This window comes from Bos grunniens, chromosome 20 (assembly GCF_055505025.1).
Source record: "Bos grunniens cultivar Pamir isolate PY7600 chromosome 20, Bosgru_T2T1.0, whole genome shotgun sequence".
Lineage (NCBI taxonomy): Eukaryota > Metazoa > Chordata > Mammalia > Artiodactyla > Bovidae > Bos > Bos grunniens.
Window position 1 is genome coordinate 5,454,594 of NC_141184.1, and position 17,233 is coordinate 5,471,826.

The 17,233-nt window shown below is 53.9% G+C and overlaps 1 protein-coding gene across 2 annotated transcripts in view; it reads left to right on the forward strand.

The window, feature by feature from the left end:
• TENT4A (terminal nucleotidyltransferase 4A) overlaps positions 1 to 16,732 on the forward strand; it is a 41,603-nt gene extending 24,871 nt beyond the window's left edge. The window contains exons 2-13 of one of the 2 annotated variants that reach the window (XM_086361163.1): positions 658 to 781; positions 1,535 to 1,581; positions 2,425 to 2,545; positions 3,493 to 3,600; positions 4,689 to 4,817; positions 6,961 to 7,174; positions 9,015 to 9,141; positions 10,121 to 10,221; positions 10,768 to 10,940; positions 11,196 to 11,354; positions 13,825 to 13,989; positions 14,576 to 16,732. In XM_086361163.1, the coding sequence (XP_086217289.1) occupies positions 658 to 781; positions 1,535 to 1,581; positions 2,425 to 2,545; positions 3,493 to 3,600; positions 4,689 to 4,817; positions 6,961 to 7,174; positions 9,015 to 9,141; positions 10,121 to 10,221; positions 10,768 to 10,940; positions 11,196 to 11,354; positions 13,825 to 13,989; positions 14,576 to 14,770 (1,663 nt within the window). In that variant the 3' untranslated portion in view covers positions 14,771 to 16,732. The remainder of the gene's footprint in view (positions 1 to 657; positions 782 to 1,534; positions 1,582 to 2,424; positions 2,546 to 3,492; positions 3,601 to 4,688; positions 4,818 to 6,960; positions 7,175 to 9,014; positions 9,142 to 10,120; positions 10,222 to 10,767; positions 10,941 to 11,195; positions 11,355 to 13,824; positions 13,990 to 14,575) is intronic. The other variant, XM_086361164.1, reaches the window with a different exon arrangement.
• The last annotated feature ends 501 nt before the right edge of the window (positions 16,733 to 17,233 follow it).

Sequence of the window (17,233 nt, forward strand, 5' to 3'; positions counted from 1 at the left end):
GGGGGCTGGGGTACGAGGTGGCTTTCGGAGCCCGCCAGTCTCTCCTCAAACCACTGCTTTTTATTTTATATCTTTGTTAGAAACGATGGAGTAGGGGAGGGCTGAACTGACTGGTGTCCCTCACACCTTGGTCGCTGGCTCCCGAGTTGTGGCCTGGGCCCTTGTTGCCGATCTGGGGCGTTGTCTCAGTGGGTCGGGCAGACCTGGCCGCTGAGACTCGGGCCTGCCAGGCTCCTGAGGTCAGGTGTCTTCTCCTGGCCTGGCCTGTCTCAGAGCCCGCCGTGAGGGCACCCCTGGGCCTGGAGCACACCCGGCTGAGGTGAGACCCCTGGGTAACTGGGGTCCCTGTCGTGCCTCCGTTGGGAGCACCCTTCACCTTCTCAGTTTCTTAACATCAAGTCACTGAGACGTTTCTTTCGGATAAGACGTTAGATGCCAGTCAGAAGCTTTGGTGCAATGCACTCGTGTTACTCTGGGGTGCTGAACCATACTGCCTCCCCACAGAGGGGTCATCTCACCCTGTACTCTCAAGAGGAAACAAGAAACTGGATTTTAAGTGGCCAGTGATAGCTTTTGTGTCACGCTGATCTGATAACAGAACGAGCCGTGTGGTTGCATCTAATGGTAACTCCAGTGTGTTTCTCTTTTGTCCGCTAGACTTCACGAGGAAATAATTGACTTTTATAACTTCATGTCCCCTTGTCCTGAAGAAGCTGCCATGAGAAGAGAAGTGGTGAGGAGGATCGAGACCGTGGTTAAGGACCTCTGGCCGACGGCCGATGTGGGTATATGCGCCGTGCCGTGTCACTGCGGACATCCTGTCTGCGGGCCTGTGCAGACCTGGCGGGCTGAGCCCCCTGCTGCAGTGCTGGGAGGGCGGCGGCCTCACCTGGAGCTTGTTAGAGATGCACATGCCCCTGCCGAGGGGGACCCCGGGACTCTCCTCAGCTCGCCACCCCCCACCCCCACTGGTGGTTCTGAGTTTCTGACGTCTTCAAGTGTGAAGACTGTCTGCCTTGGGGAATTCTTTTTTGGAATCTTGTGATTATTTTCCTTGTTTGTAATGTACCCTAAGATAAGTTTACCCCTTCCCGCATCAGACTTCGTAGCAGGGTTCCATTGTGTGAATCCTGGAAGTGTTTGCTTGCAAACTGCTTCCCCAGTGAGTGAACTACATGTGCTCTTGGAGGCGCTCCATGGGCCCTGGGCATGTGGGAGGCAGTGGGAGATGGCCCTCTGGTGCCCTGGTGTCCTCGTCCCTACCGCAGCAGTTTCATCCCTGCCCTTGGGTGCCCTGGGACAGAGCGCTGTGCTGTCCACAGCCTGGAGACCAGCGCCATGCGGCTGTGGGCACCGCAAGGGGCTGTTTCGTTCTTTGATTCTGAGCTTTGGAGAATTCCTTTTGGGGCAGGCTTTTAACTTAAGGCTTGAGAGGATGCTGTCCGGTCAGTGGGGCCCCGGGCAGGAGCCAAATGAGCAGTGGCGGCGGGCGCTGCCCGCTCGTCCCGGGTCTGAGCAGTGCCCTCTGTTGCAGGTGCAGATATTCGGCAGCTTCAGCACCGGTCTCTACCTTCCCACCAGGTGAGCGCCCACTCCGCACAGATGAGGGTGTGGTGGACGAAGCTGGGGCCAGGGGGTGGCATCTTTGTGCGTGCTGAAGGCTGAAAGCAGCTTTCTTGTGTGCAAATCTGAGACTGGAAATGTAAGCTAAAGGAGAAAGCCACAGAGCACAGGGGGAAAATTGCAGGAAGCAAACATTTACTTTACTGTTACGATCATTGATTGCTTTGCCTTTTTCCTCTTGCACTTACTGGGATGGGCTGCAGAGAAGATGAGAAAGGAGGGGATGGGGAAGATGGGAGCCGTGGAGCACATGCAGCAGAAACAGTCTGAGCTCTTTGGATGCTTTTGACAAGTTGCTTTTACATCTTAATGAAACTTCAAGCAAAATTGCATTTGAATAGGATTTTGTGAGGATTTTTAATTGATAGAAAACATCAAACAGGTGTTTGCATTTTAAAGCCACTCTCCAGCGTTTCCTCTTAAAGGGTTTTTTAATGTTTAGTTTTACGTGCATCATTTTATTAAAAACTTGCATTCTGCTAAGCCAGTTTAATCCTCGGAGACTAAAGAGACTGCAGCCTCAGGATTTTTGGGGTGGCATTGGCGAGGCTGGTGGGGAGCTGGATCCACCACAGGAGTCCATATGGGAGGGCCAGGCCTCCGCAGGCCCCTTGTGGTGTGGCGAGTCGGTCAGCGTCTGCTCTCCACCTGTTACAAGTAGTTCACAAACTTCGTTTTCTCTCACTAAGAGGGAGAGGCTGGTGGGATGATGTCGGCCCTGGAAGCACTGTGGGCCTGCAGCCGGTGTGTTGCCATGCAGACAGGGGAGCAGGGGTTCACGCTCGCCTCTCTTCCGTCCAGTGACATCGACCTAGTGGTCTTTGGGAAGTGGGAGCGCCCCCCACTGCAGCTGCTGGAGCAGGCCCTGCGGAAGCACAACGTGGCTGAGCCGGGCTCCATCAAGGTCTTGGACAAGGCGACGGTGAGTGCCGCTGCTGGGTGCCCCGTCCGAGCAGGGGGCGCACGGCCACCTGCCGGCAGCTGTGGGGATAGCTGACACGGTTTACAGCGGGGACTGGTTCTGTTTGAAGACTGCTCATGTGAATGTGCTCGTGGTGTTTTGTAGTTAGGGTTTCTAGCTGACGATATGTTTGGAGACCGTCTGAAGTGCACATTGTACTGCAGACACTGAACTCTGCAAACACTGAGCTCTTTGGATGCTGGTTAAAGCATGACTTTAAAGCATGACTCTTTAGTCGTGCACTAAAATATACGCCTGGGTCATCCTTTATGAAGCCGTGCAAGGAGGGGATAATCATACCCGAAGCAGGGCACGTTCAGAGGCTGCCTCTGCGGAGAGTGGGGCCCAGTGATCAAACCACGGCATTTATTACGTAGAAAAAGTTACCATGTGCCAAGTTACACTTCAGAAAGAAAAACTTGCCTGGTCCTTTCTTGTTCCAAAAATGTCCACATATGAAAAAACATACTTCCCTCAGGCAGAAGGTGGATGACCAGGCCTCTCTGGTGTGTGTGTCAGGGTCTGTCCAAACCCAGAGCTCTGCACAGCCTAGGAGCCCTGTGTCACCGGCCTGCTCCCTGATGCGCCTCAGTCTTGGCCCCGCCCCTCCGTGGCTCTGTCCCTCCTGCCGGGTGGCTGCTGGCCTCTGAGCAGGCATCGGTGTTTACATACAGAGCAGCCAAGGGGGCTCAGCCTGACTGTCCTGAGCAGCCCCCAGAATGTGAGTTTGGCAGTGTTACTACTTGTTTCCAGGATCGGGGGTTTAGCCTATGAGTATGGGGTGTGTGTGTGTAAACTCCTTTTGTGTTTAAGGAGAAAACCCTCTGTATAAATTGGGAAACATTTTGATACCTGACCATAAACAATGTTGCCTATTAAAGCAAGTTCCCTAAATTAAATCTCTGCAGGTACCAATTATAAAACTCACAGACCAGGAAACAGAAGTTAAAGTCGACATCAGCTTTAACATGGAGACCGGGGTGCGGGCAGCGGAGTTCATCAAGAATTACATGAAGGTGCTGTCACCGCAAGTTAGCACGATGCAGATAAGGGGCTTGTTAAGTTGGCTGACGTTTCCCTTATAAATGTTGAAACCTTTAAACTAACGATAATCTTTAATGAGAAAGACAGTTACAGATGGATTTACGTTAGAGTGTTATTTCTTTGGAATTACATAGCTGTTTCGCAGCTTTGCCTTCCTTTCCTAATAATTTTATACACTTGCGCATCATTATAGAGATCCTTCTAGTTATTACACAGTGGCCATCCCTGCAGCTCATTGTGCCTGATTTGCAAGTTGAGTACATCATAGTGGAGCGTAGGTTTGCTTTCTCTGGGGTTGCGGGGAGGTCTCAGTGCCTCAGGATGGGAGGTGTTCCTCGAGTTGAGGGACTCTGGACTCTGACCGGGTGTGTGGTGCAGTTAAGTGGAGCATCCTTCCCCGTTCAGAGAGCTGCGTTGTCTGGACCCTGCCTCTGCCCCCAGTTTGAGGCCTCGCTCCTCGGGAGCCGCTCACTCTGCAGTCAGGCTGGTCCGCAGAGTCCCCTCTGCTCCAGCAGCGCTGGAAGCGCGGCGGGGGTGGCTGAGCCCCGCACCCCTCCACAGATCCAGTCGCCCTGCTCTCCACCCTTGTCCTTCGTTTGGCAGTGTTGTGTCCTGCTGGCCTCCTGCCTCGTGAGCTGCCCACCCCGCTGCTTGTCTCATGGGTGCCCCTGAGTGTGGGCGTTTTGCCTGCTGGTTCTGGGACGTTCCCTCGCCCACGGCTGCACCCACAGAGCCCTGTGCTCAGCGCCTGAGAGGGGGCAGAGACTTGGAGGAAGCACCCGTTCACTCCCTGCGCCCCTGGGCCTGGGGTCTCCATGCAGGACCCCCGCCTCAGCTGCACTAAACCATCATCTGGGGAGGGGCCCCCAGCAGGGCCCTAGTGAGCCCCTCATGGATCTCTTCTCAGGCCCCCATGGGGTGAGGAGGCCTGGTCTCCTCAAGCCTCCCGAGGAGCAGGACGAGGAAGTGAGCTTCTTGTCCGCACGTGGAGTCTGCCCAGTGTGGACTCTTCAAAGCCACAGTAAATAACCAGATGCTGTCTTTCTTTTGGAATTTGCAGAAATATTCGTTGCTGCCTTACTTGATTTTAGTACTGAAACAGTTCCTCCTGCAGAGGGACCTGAATGAAGTTTTTACAGGCGGGATTAGCTCGTACAGCCTCATTTTAATGGCCATTAGCTTTCTGCAGGTGAGTACGCTTTGTCTCAAGAACCCTTGACCTTGAGGCTGACGTGGGGGTCGTTGTTCCCTGGTGTTCTGACCAGTTGCTTCTCGGCTTCCAGGTCTTTGCTGTCCCTGCCCAGCTCTGTTTTGATGTAGTAGAAATTGACTTCTAATCTTGATGATGAAACTGTTTTGATCAATACTTTTTTCCTTTGCATCTGTTTTTTTTGTGTCTGTTGTAACTGTTAGAGGGCTTATCTCATTTTATCAATCAAGTATATATTGACCTAACCCTGAAGAAACATTATGTTCAGAAAAATTGAAAGACATGCCTTGAAAGACAGTGAAAACCTTTTCTTCGTTCTTGACTGTCATTTATACTGAAAAATCTGTCTCAGAAAAAAAGTCAAGTCCCACATATGGGAAAAAAAAAAAATAAGAGCTTTTTCCTGAGTGATGAAAAGTTGGTGTTTTGTTTTTATCTGTTGCCCGTATTTTGTTGAGTAGCGTGGAAAAACCTATCAGGAAACCTGAGTATTAAAGGCTGTGCCGCGCTGATGACCTGTCCTTACGCTGCGTTTCTAATGTGTGGTCTCTGCGTGAATCGAGGCACGATCGTGCCATTTACACTTGTCAGCCCCTCTGCTGTGTTCTGGCCGCACAGCGCTGCTCCTCTGTTCTGTGTCTGTGGTGGTGCTGAGGGTTTTGTGTTGAGACTTGTCTCGGTACCGTCGGCACTGCTGATGGTGGAGCGGCTGGGCCCAGCGCCCTGCACCCTGGGGTCTCCTTGGTGTGCCTCTGGGGGGGCCCCATGAGGGCCCACGGGCAGGTGGGGCTCTCTCTGCTGCTCCTAGCTGCGCCTCCCTCACGCTGCCCTTAGAGCCCTTCTGCCCGAGGTGTCGGACCTTTTTTTTTTTTTTTAGAACTAAGCATGAGCTGTGTCCTTAAGTTATTTCCTCCCGCTTACCTGAACTGTCCCGGCAGCCTTGTAGTGTGACCACTGCTCACTCTCGTGATGCCGGGTGCCCGGCTCAGTGACCCTGCGCAGGCCACCCGGGCCTGGGCAGGGCGGCCACTGTCAGCTCCACCCCCTTGGTGCCCAGCCCTTCCCACCTCTGCGCTGTGCCCACTGAGACGTCTGATCCATGCCGGGGCTCACGGAGGTCATGGCTCACTTGCTTGGCCTGGGTAGCGCTCAGGCGGGGAAACAGGAGGGAGAAGGCCAGAGAGCAGCAGGACCACGGCGCTGAGCCTGCGTGAGGGCTCCTGAGCCCGGACACGCCTGCAGCCTAGGAGCCGCGCTTGCGCCACGGCCGCTGCACTCTGAGCGCTTTCAGCTGCCGTGCTTCTGCCGGGACTTGGACCCGATGGTCCTCTTCCCGACCGTCACTGTCCAGTAGCGCGGGTGGTGCTGTTTGCTGGGTCCAGTGGGCTGGCCGCATGTGCCCGCGGGGCACTGGTAGGACCAGCAAGCTGAATGTTGGTTTAACTTGTTGAAATTCACAGCTCGAGGCTGTCACAGTGGGCCGTGCACTCAGATTCCTGAGCCTTTTAATGACACTCAGGAAGGTCAGTAGACAGGGGCTCAGCTTCAGAATAAATCCATTAGCTGCTGCAGGGACAGGTGGAGTGGAGCTGAGGCTGAGGCTAAGCTGTGTGCCGGCCAGTGAGGCGAGTTTGCCGTAAATGCTGGCACAGAGCTGGTGGCTGTTCAGTTAGGCCTTTGATTCTGAGCAGTGATGCTTTTCAGGCTCACACTGCCCCCTGCTGGTTGCATTTCAAAATAACGGAATTAATACTAGAATCTATAAATTTGCCTCCACCATCTAGGTGACTCTGAATTGTACAGAATATGGTCCACTCACCTACCACTGTTTGGGAATTTGGGGTTAATCAGATGTCTGTGTAGCAATGTGTGGCTTCTGAATTTCAAAGAATTGGAGTATAATTTAAAAATTCAGATGAGCAGATCTTTTTTCTCTTGAGCACCCTTGGTTGACAAGCTATCCAGGCTCCGGTGATGCCTCCTGGCTGCCGGTGGTGGTGGTGGTGGTGGTGGGTGGACGAGGGCCCCTGACTGCATCCTGGGCCAGCCGTCTGAGCTCACCGCGTGTGCAGTGTCTGCAGTGTCCAGAATCCACACAAACCGGGGGGCCTCGCTTTCACAGCTGCATCCGAGAATTGACGCCCGGAGAGCAGATGAGAACCTCGGGATGCTGCTTGTGGAATTTTTTGAACTCTATGGAAGAAATTTTAATTACTTGAAAACTGGTATTAGAATAAAAGAAGGAGGTGCCTATATCGCCAAAGAGGAGATCATGAAAGCCATGACCAGCGGGTACAGACCGTCGATGCTGTGCATTGAGGACCCCCTGCTGCCTGGTAAGGACCCTTGCTCTGCGCGGGCCCCCATCTGCAGGCACTGTGCTCTGGCCGCTGATGCCAGCCAGGGAGCATTCACAGGCGCCCAGCCACGGGCAGTCACTGGATCTCGTGTAGAGTCCTGCTGTACTACTGGGGTCAGGGCTGGCACGTCAGAATTCCTTGTTAATACTTCTAAATAACTTACTCTAAAGTTGCAACTTAGTTTGCTTTCTGTAATCAGAGTAATGTAGAAAGTGTGAATTAAGAAAAAAAATTCTGTTTTTTCTGAATAGAAATGTATTACCTGTCTGTCATAAAGCATCTGTTTCCCAGAAGCTTGTCACATAGAAAAGTGAAGTGTGCCATAATCCCCTCCCCTTTGCACGCTCTTCTCATATTTTCCCTGTGTGGATATTAACATCGAATATTGCCTCGTTATTGATTGGACGTGTGTGCTCAGTCCTGTTTGATTCTTTGTGACCCTATGGACTGTAGCCCACCAAGCTCCTCTGTTCATGGGATTCTCCAGGCAAGCATACTGGAGCAGTTGGCATCACATAACACAGACAACTTTGCCGCTTTCGGTTTTACTTAACGGTAAACCCGAGAGTCCTCTTCTGTGCGCAGAGGGAGATTCCGGTGTAAGACTGGCTCCTTGCAGAGCCCAGGTTAAGGTGCGTTTCCCGCACCTTTGCTGGCCGTCTTTGAAATCTTTGCCCACCTGATAAGGCCAGGCATGTCCATTTTCACTTCCTGTACTTTCTTTAATGATGGGTGAGGTGAAACGCATGGTTACTTGTCAGTCCCACAGGTGTCTGTGGGGGGTTATTGGGTGACACGCTGCTCTTTGTGGGTGATAAAGTCAGAGGCAGCAGGCGACAGGCTGGGTGGTGAGATGGTATGCTCCGGGTGCAGAGCCCCTGCGTGGTGTTTTGTGTGAGCTCACGCGCTTTGTCCGTCCATCCGCTGCACTGTCCTCCCTGGTTTTGTAAGGTCTTCTGCGGTCAGGGAAGTCTTTCTTTGTTGACATGTTGTACTTCTGTCTCTTGCACCTGTATTTGGTATTTTTTATTATTTGTGTGTGTGCGTGTGTGCTAAGTCACTTTAGTCGTGTCTGACTCCTTCTGACCCCATGGACTGTAACCTGCCAGGCCCCTCTGTCCATGGGGTTCTCCAGGCAAGAATACTGGAGTGGGTTGCCATGTCCTCCTCCAGGGGATCTTCCCGACCCAGGGATCAAACCTGCATCTCTTTTATCTCCTTTATTGGCTGACAGGTACTTTAGCACTCACGCCACTTGGGAAGCCTTTTGTCTCTTGCATTATATTTGGTATTTTTTTAATGTTTAGCTCCTGTATATGTTTTTCAACACCCTCAGATTTATGGTTTTTGTTTCGTGGCTCCTGGGGTATGACATTAATTTCTTGTCTTCTGAAAGACTCTCCTCTGTGGTCGCGTGGTCTGTGTGGCGCTTCCTCAGCGGTGCGTTTCCCTCCCCCAGGACAGGCCTCCAGCCCTGGTGTGTCTGCGTTTGGTCAGCTAAGTGGCCGGCAGTTCCTTTGTCTTCAGCGTTTGCTGAAATGTAATTGAAATAGGAAAACTCACACAGTTACTGAGCGGCTACATGATTAAACCTGGAAAAGAGAAAATGTTGGTGCTCAAGGATATGTTTCCTAAGAAAAACACCCCCACCTGAACTTGAGGAATGAGTTACATGTAAATTGAACTTGGAAAGTCTGCTGTTCCAGCAAAGTTCGCTCCTTACCTGGACTCCCTTAATGACTTCAGTGCGCTTCATTTTATTTGCTGTCTGCAAATGTGAGAAGCCGCACCTCTGACGCTGGCTGTCTCTTCTCAGGGAACGACGTGGGCCGGAGCTCCTACGGGGCCATGCAGGTGAAGCAGGTGTTCGACTACGCCTACATCGTCCTCAGCCACGCCGTGTCGCCGCTCGCCCGGTCCTACCCCAACAGAGACTCCGAAAGGTACCCCGTCCTGGGGCCGTGGCCCCCGTCGTTTGCCTCCACGGAGTTTGCCGCCCTGTTTCAGGAGAACCTGAGAATGCTGGGAAAGGAAGGCCTTTCAGGGGCTCAGGGTGGTCATGGCGGTCAAGAGGTGAAAGGTTTTCATTTAGAGAGCTAGGATTTTCCCAGGGTATTAGTTTTTGGGGAGGTCATTTCTGGCTTTTAAAGCTGTAGAGTGTGATGCTTTTTTTCCGGCTGCCCTCAAGAGGTGGGTGTCCGGCCCTGAGGGATGCGTCCGGCCCCCAGGCCCCTCCCTGCACACCGGTCAGCCCTGAGGGACGCGTCCTGCCCCCACCCCCCTCCCTGCACACCGGTCCTTCATGCCCCTGTTTTGGGCGCTCACTTTTCCGGTGTGCACTTTTACTGGTGAGAAGTGTTTCTTCCTGACCGCAGATTACGCGCCCGTGGAGGTGGGGCTGGGATGGAGGGACAAGCTGAGGGGAAGTGAGAGGCAGGGGCGATAACTGTCATAGGAGATTGCTGAAGCTGGGCCAGTACGCCGTCCTCAGAGGTTATGGAGGACGCAGACTCTGAGGCCAGCTCGGTGGTGGGGGCACAGGGTTCTGTGGCTTCTGTCTCCTGGGTGTCTGCGGGCAAAGCTTTGGGCCTGTTCTGGGCACTCTGTGTCCCCCGTGTGGTGGGAATGGGGCCCCTGTGGTCACTGGGGCTGGGGCCGGCTTCCCTACCTGGTGGGGACTTCAGCGGTCCTTTGTGGACAGATGGAGGTTCCAGGACTTGTGCTTCCCTGCCCCCACTTTTTACGTTCCGTGTAGGTTTGGATTCAAACAACAGAAGTCAGCCGTAAGATTACCTTAGCTTGCCCCAGCTTTCCCTTAGCAGAGTTCCATGTTAGGATGTAAAGTGGCTATTGGATAGGACGGTCGGCTCCACGGCACGCTCTGTGCGGCACTCACACCCGCTTGCCTTTGCCCTTCCACAGCACCTTAGGGAGGATCATCAAGGTGACTCAGGAGGTGATCGACTACCGGACATGGATCAAGGAGAAGTGGGGCGGCAGGGTCCACGCGGCACCAGACCCCGGTGAGAGGCCCCCTCCCGCGGCTCTGCACGTCCTGACGCGCTCGCGCAGCAGTGTCTGTCTTTTAGTAACAAACCATTCACACTAAGAAAGCAGCTTGTTTCTGTAAGAGTTTAAAGCTGTAAGGTTTAGGCCAGTGCTGTGCACACATGGAAGTTCTGAAGTTCCCAGGAACTGCATTGTAAGTGGAAGAAAGCAGGTGAAATTAATTTTAGTAGTCTGTTTTATTCAACTGAGTGCTCAGCATACTGTCATCTGAACGGGTAGTCAGCGCCCAAAGCTGTGGGTCTCTGGTGCCGTGTCCTCCGCGAGCGGTGCGTGTTCACACCTGAAGCGCCTCAGGGCCAGGCTCTGTAACTCACAGGTGGGGCTGCACACCGTGTTGTTTCGAACATAGTTGAGTGCACTCCAGTGGCTGAAATGTAACTTAAAAAATTAATTGACGTGAAGTGAAGTCAGGAGCTGGCTTTGTCAGCCTCACGCGCAGCGTCAGAGGCATAGTGGGGCCGCGGGCTGAGGAGCGTGACGGCTCCACCTTCCTCCCACAGACAACAGGGTGAAGACCGCAGAGCGGATGGGCACCTGCGAGGGGGACCAGCCTCCTCGACGAGACCCCGAGCCTCCCTTGGGCCCGCGCCTGACCCTGCCCCTGCCTGGCCCACAGCTCCGGTCATCCGGCTCGTCCGCCTCCTCCGTGTCCTCGCTCTCTGGCAGCGACATCGTGAGTGGTGTCCTTTGAGCCGGGGGGCTCCTGGGGGTCGTGGTGTACAAACTTATGGGGAGATAAGACCAGCAGTCGGGGTGTTTCAGCTGCAATTCCATGATGTTCTTCAGTTTTGACCTGACCGGGAGGAGCCCTGGGTGGGGGTGGTGGGGGGGCGCCCGCATTCTGGGACGCCCTGGGTCTTGCCTGTGGCCACTCCTGTCGCTCTGAGGGGCACGAGCCTCGGGTGCAGCCCTCCTCTTGTCCCCCCAGGACTCAGACACGCCGCCCTGCACCACGCCCAGCGTGTACCAGTTCAGCCTCCAGGCGCCCACCCCCCTGCTGGCCAGCCTGCCCGCCGCCCTGCCCATGGCGAGTGGCAAACCTCAGTCCACCACGTCCAGGACACTGGTCATGACAACCAACACGCAGGTATGCGGCTGGCTGGGCTCTTCCCAGTGACGGCCTGGGACCAGGTCCAAGGTGCTGTGCGCTGTAGGCCTGACTGACAGTGTTAGATTAGAGAGAGAACCTTCGACGTTCTTGGAACAGATATGTCTGTCCTGTAGGCCGTTCTCATCCTTGGTGGGTTGATAGAATGTGAGTCCTGTTGTCCCGCAGAAGTCCGTGTTCTTGAGCTTCACCATATGCTGTGTTTGCACCAGGGGACTCTGGGTGGGCCCAGAGCTGCTGCTTGACAAGGTCCACGTGGTCTTTCTGCAAGTGATGCTGGCGTTCAGCATGAGGCCGCTGTCCTGGGCTCGTGCTCAGAGGGCCCCTGGTGCCGTCCCTCGGCTGAGAAGGACACGGTCCTTGATTTCCTCAAAGAATCTCATTGTTTGCACTCTTACTCAGATTTGATACCAGCTTTGACTTCTCTGCGTCATTCACTACATACTATTTATAGAATTTTTTCCATTATAGTATGTTCTTTTTCAAAAAATTTAGACAAAATTAGTATACCCGTGTTGTTTTTAGAACCCGGGTGTTTTAAAAAGGTAGTTTTTAGAGGTAATTTTTGATGTTTTAGATTTGTAGTTACTTTCCAAATATACATCAACTCTATGTGTATGAAACTCATCACATTAATGCACTTCTGAAGTAGAGTCGGCTTTCACAAGCAGTTGTGATCTGAGCAGAAGGTGATGGGTATGCCCACGTGTGCCCACGTCTCTCTGTGATGCTGGGCTCCCCTTGTAGGTAGGGTGTTCTCAGGACACACCCCAGGCTAGGGGGTGCGGAGGCAGCAGGCGCGGGACGCACAGTGATGGCCATCAGCAGAGCCCCAGAATCTTTCACTGGTATATTAGCAAGCAAGAGCCACAGAGGCAGTGCCCGCACGTGGGCGAGGGCCGCCACAGGCAGACTTGGGGCTGGCCTCTGCTCGGGCCCAGCTCCCTCGAGAGCCGTGTGCAGGTGCTGCTCGTGCACCTCCCGGGTGGCGTCAGGACCATGTGCTGCCTCTGGTCCTTTCTGTCACCTGTACAGATAGGCAAAAGCTAAGGCCACTCAAGGGATTTTTTTTTAAAAAGCAAAATATTTATTTAGTTTACTTGGCTGCCCTGGGTCTTAGTTGTGACATGTGGGATCTAGCTCCCTGACCAGGGATTAAACCTGGGCCCCCAACCTTGGGAGCGTGGAGTCTGAGCCACTGGGCAGCCCGGGAAGTTGTCATTTAAGGTTTAAGACAAAAAGCTCACTTTATCATTTTATCGCCAAACTGCAAATGTCATTCCAGTGGGGGAAGTGACTGAGGGAAATCCCACTTGCAAACCCTCACGTGCATGGTCTCTTGAGTGCCTCACTCGTGTTGAAGTCTCCCAGATCAGGATGCAGTGGAGACTGAACAGCCAGGGCACAGAGCTGTCAGAGACCCTAGGAATGGGTTCTTCTCTGCGCCCCTGGGGGCACAGAGCTCCCACTGAAGAGAGGCCCTGGGTGGGAGGAAACGTGAGGAAGGGGTGCCATCCCTGAGGCCAGCTCCTGCCACAGCTGTTGCCCAGGAGGCCACAGCCACCCTCCTGAGGTCTCGGGGGTAATGCGGACAGTTCTAAGATGAGAGCAGAGAGGGTCTGGAAAAGCAGGGGAGGGGCTCCCGAGCCAGCACCTCTGCCCTGATGGGAAGGTGCTGCAGAAATGGGAGGGGAGCGGAGGTGGGGGTCGTCCCATCTGCAGGCCTTCACTCCAGCTGGCCTGGGGCATCTTACCCCGCTTGACCCAGGGTGCTACCCCAAGACTCAAGGGACAGTTTCTCTGATAATTGTAGTTCTCTTGAATTTCATGGTCACCAAAACCTTATGGCTTGGGTGACTGGACATCTTCATGTTGTCATTGTGCTTCAGAGCAGACTGTTGTGAGGTGGTAGGCAGACATAGACTGAGTCAGAGCTACTTAGGAGCCTATTGTGGTGTAGTCAGACTGAGGAGCCTGTTGTGAGGTTGTAGTCAGACCCACTGAGGAGCCTGTTGTGACGCAGTCAGACGGAGACTGAGGGGCCTGTTGTGAGGTTGTAGTCAGACATAGACTGTGGAGTTTGTTGTAAGTTTGTAGTCAGAGACAGACTGAGGAGCCTGTTGTGAGGTTGTAGTCACACAGATTGAGGAGCCAGATGTGAGGTTGCAGTCAGACCCACTGAGGAGCCTGTTGTGAGGTTGTAGTCAGACATAGACTGTGGAGTTTGTTGTAAGTTTGTAGTCAGAGACAGACTGAGGAGCCTGTTGTGAGGTTGCATTCAGACCCACTGAGGAGCCTGTTGTGAGGTTGTAGTCACACAGACTGAGGAGCCAGATGTGAGGTTGCAGTCACAGACTGAGGAACCAGTTGTGAGTGGGGCCCTTCTCGGGGCTCCTGGTAAGAGCGGTGTTGCGTGGGCACTCATGCTGTCTCTGGTCCTCTCCCCCAGACCAGGTTTACTATCCCGCCCCCGACGCTCGGCGTGGCCCCTGTACCCTGTAGACAGGCGGGCATCGAAGCTGCTCCGGCGCTGAAGGCCGTCCACCACGTGTCCTCCCCGGCCATCCCTTCTGCGTCCCCCAACCCGCTCTCCAGCCCCCACCTGTATCACAAGGTATGGCCCCAGTGCCCAGGGCTGGTCCCCTGCAGGCTGGCGGTCGGCCCGCACTGAGCACCTTTTCCACAGAGGGGGTCCACACATGCTCTTTGTTCTCAAGGGGCAGCTTGATCATTCAGCTTCGTATTTGCTTTCCCTGTGACAAGCAAAGCGTTAAATTATTTTAAAGTTTAGTGTAGTTTAATTCATTGAATTTGTTAGCATAAGAGTTAAGTTCGAAGTAAAGAATATTTTCCATTTTTTGTTAATTTCCACGGTAGGAACTTTGGTTTTCAGGAAGCAAATGATGAAGCAGGAACGATGACGCTGCCCACGGTGTCACCCCCTCACCACTGCACTGCCCCTGGTCTTGCTGCAGGCGCCCTGGACTGGGCCGGGCTTTCTGGTGCCCGGGGCCCTGGGTCCACTGCCCTGGGGCCCTCTAAGTCATCCCTACACGTTAGAAATGCAGTTCAGGAAAAAGGCCGGGATGTCGGGAAGAGCCATGGCCGGGGTCCAGGCTCTTGGCCCGCGGGGGAAGTGGGGCTGCGGGTGGGGGTCAGTCCAGGCCGGCCTCGAGCCGCGTCCCTCTCGGTCCCCTCAGCAGCACAGCGGCATGAAGCTGTCCATGAAGGGCTCCCACAGCCACGGCCAAGGCGGCAGCTACAGCTCGGTGGGTACTGGCGGCGTGCGGCCTCCTGTGGGCAACCGGGGCCACCACCAGTACAACCGTACCGGCTGGAGGAGGAAAAAACACACACACACGAGGGACAGCCTGCCTGTCAGTCTCAGCAGGTAATGCTCCCGGCGGTGCCGCCCGGCCTGCCCCGCAGACTGCAGCTGGGCGGCCGCGGGGCCCCGGGACTGGAGACCAGCCCCGGCCGGCCACGCTGCATGTCCCCGTGTGGTGGTCACGTCCTCAAGAGCAGCTCCCTGTGTCGTCTGTGAAGCCTTATTAGACGTGGATGCTGTCTGCTGCCTCCCAGGCGCCTCCTTCAAGGCCGGAGCGGGTCTGCAGGAACCGGGGGCCGCGCGGGGTTGGGGCGCCTCTCGGCACCATGCCTGCCCTGCGGGTTGGGTACTTTCATTTCACGTTGTTGGAGCAGCGGAGAGCGAACCCCATTATTTGTTGGGAGATCATCATTGTTTTACTGCCCTCACGTTTTGTTTCAAATTTCAGAACTGTTTTTCTATGTAAATATTGAAAACTTATGATTTGTGCAATAACTCAGATATTTTTTATTTAATTTCATATTTTCACATAAGTTATATTGAAGGGAGGAGGGAATTTTTTTAAACAAGCTTAGATCCTTTCCCGAGTTGCATTTTCTAAGTTGGGTTCATCGTGTCGGCTGGATGTCTGATGAGCATTGTTGTGAACACCACGAATGAGGGGCTTGGGTAATTTTTATGTTCCTTCTTCAGGTCAGACGTGAGGCCTCTCAGCCTGTGGTGAAGGAGCCGAGTCCCTGCTCCCCCAGGGCTTCGGCTCCTAAACATTCTGACCAGCTGCCTGTCGGCTCTGCCGTCCGGCCTGTCTGTGGTCCTGCTCTGACCTCGGAGTTTTAATGTTTTGGGTTTGGTTCTTTTAAACTGTAGACAACAGACCCAGCATTTAAAGTGCCAGAGTATAACTTTCTACAGGGAGAAAAGGTCGTCACGTGATAAGATCTCAAGCGTGAACTGTGAAACGCTTCAGTTTTTAGTCACACAGCCTGTCATAATGGGTCTGGCGAGTGTCATCACAGACAATGGTACCCAGTTTTAGGAATGTGGAGAAAGGAGTTCTGTTGATTCCGTTGTGGAATCTGTAGCGGTATGCATTCGTTCTGTTAAGAGCAACTATAGGAGAAGTACTTGAGCTGCTTGGCGCGCCGTGGGGGGTTTTTAACACATCACTGGAGAGCACAGCCCAGTGTCGGGCCGGAGTGGCCGGCACCCGACCCAAGAAGCATCCTCTGCAAGTGTGTTCTGCCACGACAACCACTGTCTCTGTTACCCATCCCGAACACCGGCGCAGCCACCCTGCCTCACCCTGAGTTTCCCGAGTGCCGCGGGTGTCCCGGGAGGTGGGCACCTCTCCTGGGTCATCCGGTTCCCATTTTTAAGACGGGGTTCTGACCCTGCTACACTACAGGTGGGATGGTCTTTGAAGTCCACTAGCGAGAAGCGGGATGAGAGGCTTACTGCCATGACCCCGGTGGTGTGCAGAAGCGGGGCGTTCTCGAGGGCTCCGAGCGCTACACACCCCGCCGTGTCTGTGGCCCCCGAAAGGCGGGCCTGGCCCGCTGGTGTGGAGAGGGGCCGACGTGCCTGCGGGCTCCCTGGGGGGCTCCCGAGCCAAGTAGCACAGTTTGTCTGCGGTTCGTGATGATCCAAGGTTATCAAAAATATTTAAAGATATTTAAATTGTGAACCTATTGATAAAGAAATATTTATAAAAACTGATACGTAGGCCTGTACTAATCTCTACGCATTAGCAATATTGACTGTAACCCCCCACTCAAGAAACGCGGCGGGGATGCAGGAGCACCGCCAGTGGCCCCAGGACGGAGCCCCAGGCCTGGGCGCCAGGCTCCAGCCCGTCACAGTGAGCGGATGAATTGGCCTGGCTCCCTGTGGCCACACGCCGCGGGCTGGCAACAAGATATATCATGTTTCGATTTTTTTTGTGCGTGGACAACAATGTGGAAGCTAAAATTGACATATTTTTATGTGAAGTTTTTCTATTCTTTGATTTTTAATAAACTTGGGAAACCAGGTGGTGGCTGTGTGTGTGCCTTTTCCTTTCAAGGCGGGGGCGGGCTGCCTTCTGCAGGCTTCGTTCTTGCCTTGTCCAAGGCCGGACAGCCAGTGATCATGTTGTCATTGGTTCATGAACTCAGAATCCAGTGAGGTTGCAGGCTGGCCATGGGAGAGTGAGCCCTGTCCCGGGCTAGGTGACAGGATGAGCTAGAGCCATTTATTGATGCTCTTTGTGTGTAGTTTCTGACAAGCCGATGTCCATGGCGCTTAACTTCCCATCAGAATCCTTTGTTCCACTTTTCTCTCTCGAGTCAACACTATACGACTTCAAAATAGCGCATTTGAAACCACAGAAAATCATAGTGTGGCTTAAAATGTAGCTTACGATTAGAACGTATAAGGAAATTTATGAAAATTCTCACTCCCTTGAGTTACTGAGCGCTGGCCTCGGCCCAAGGCCTCTGGCCCGATGCCCCAGAGCCATTGTGCATGGAGCTCGGCGCTGTCGGGCCGGTGT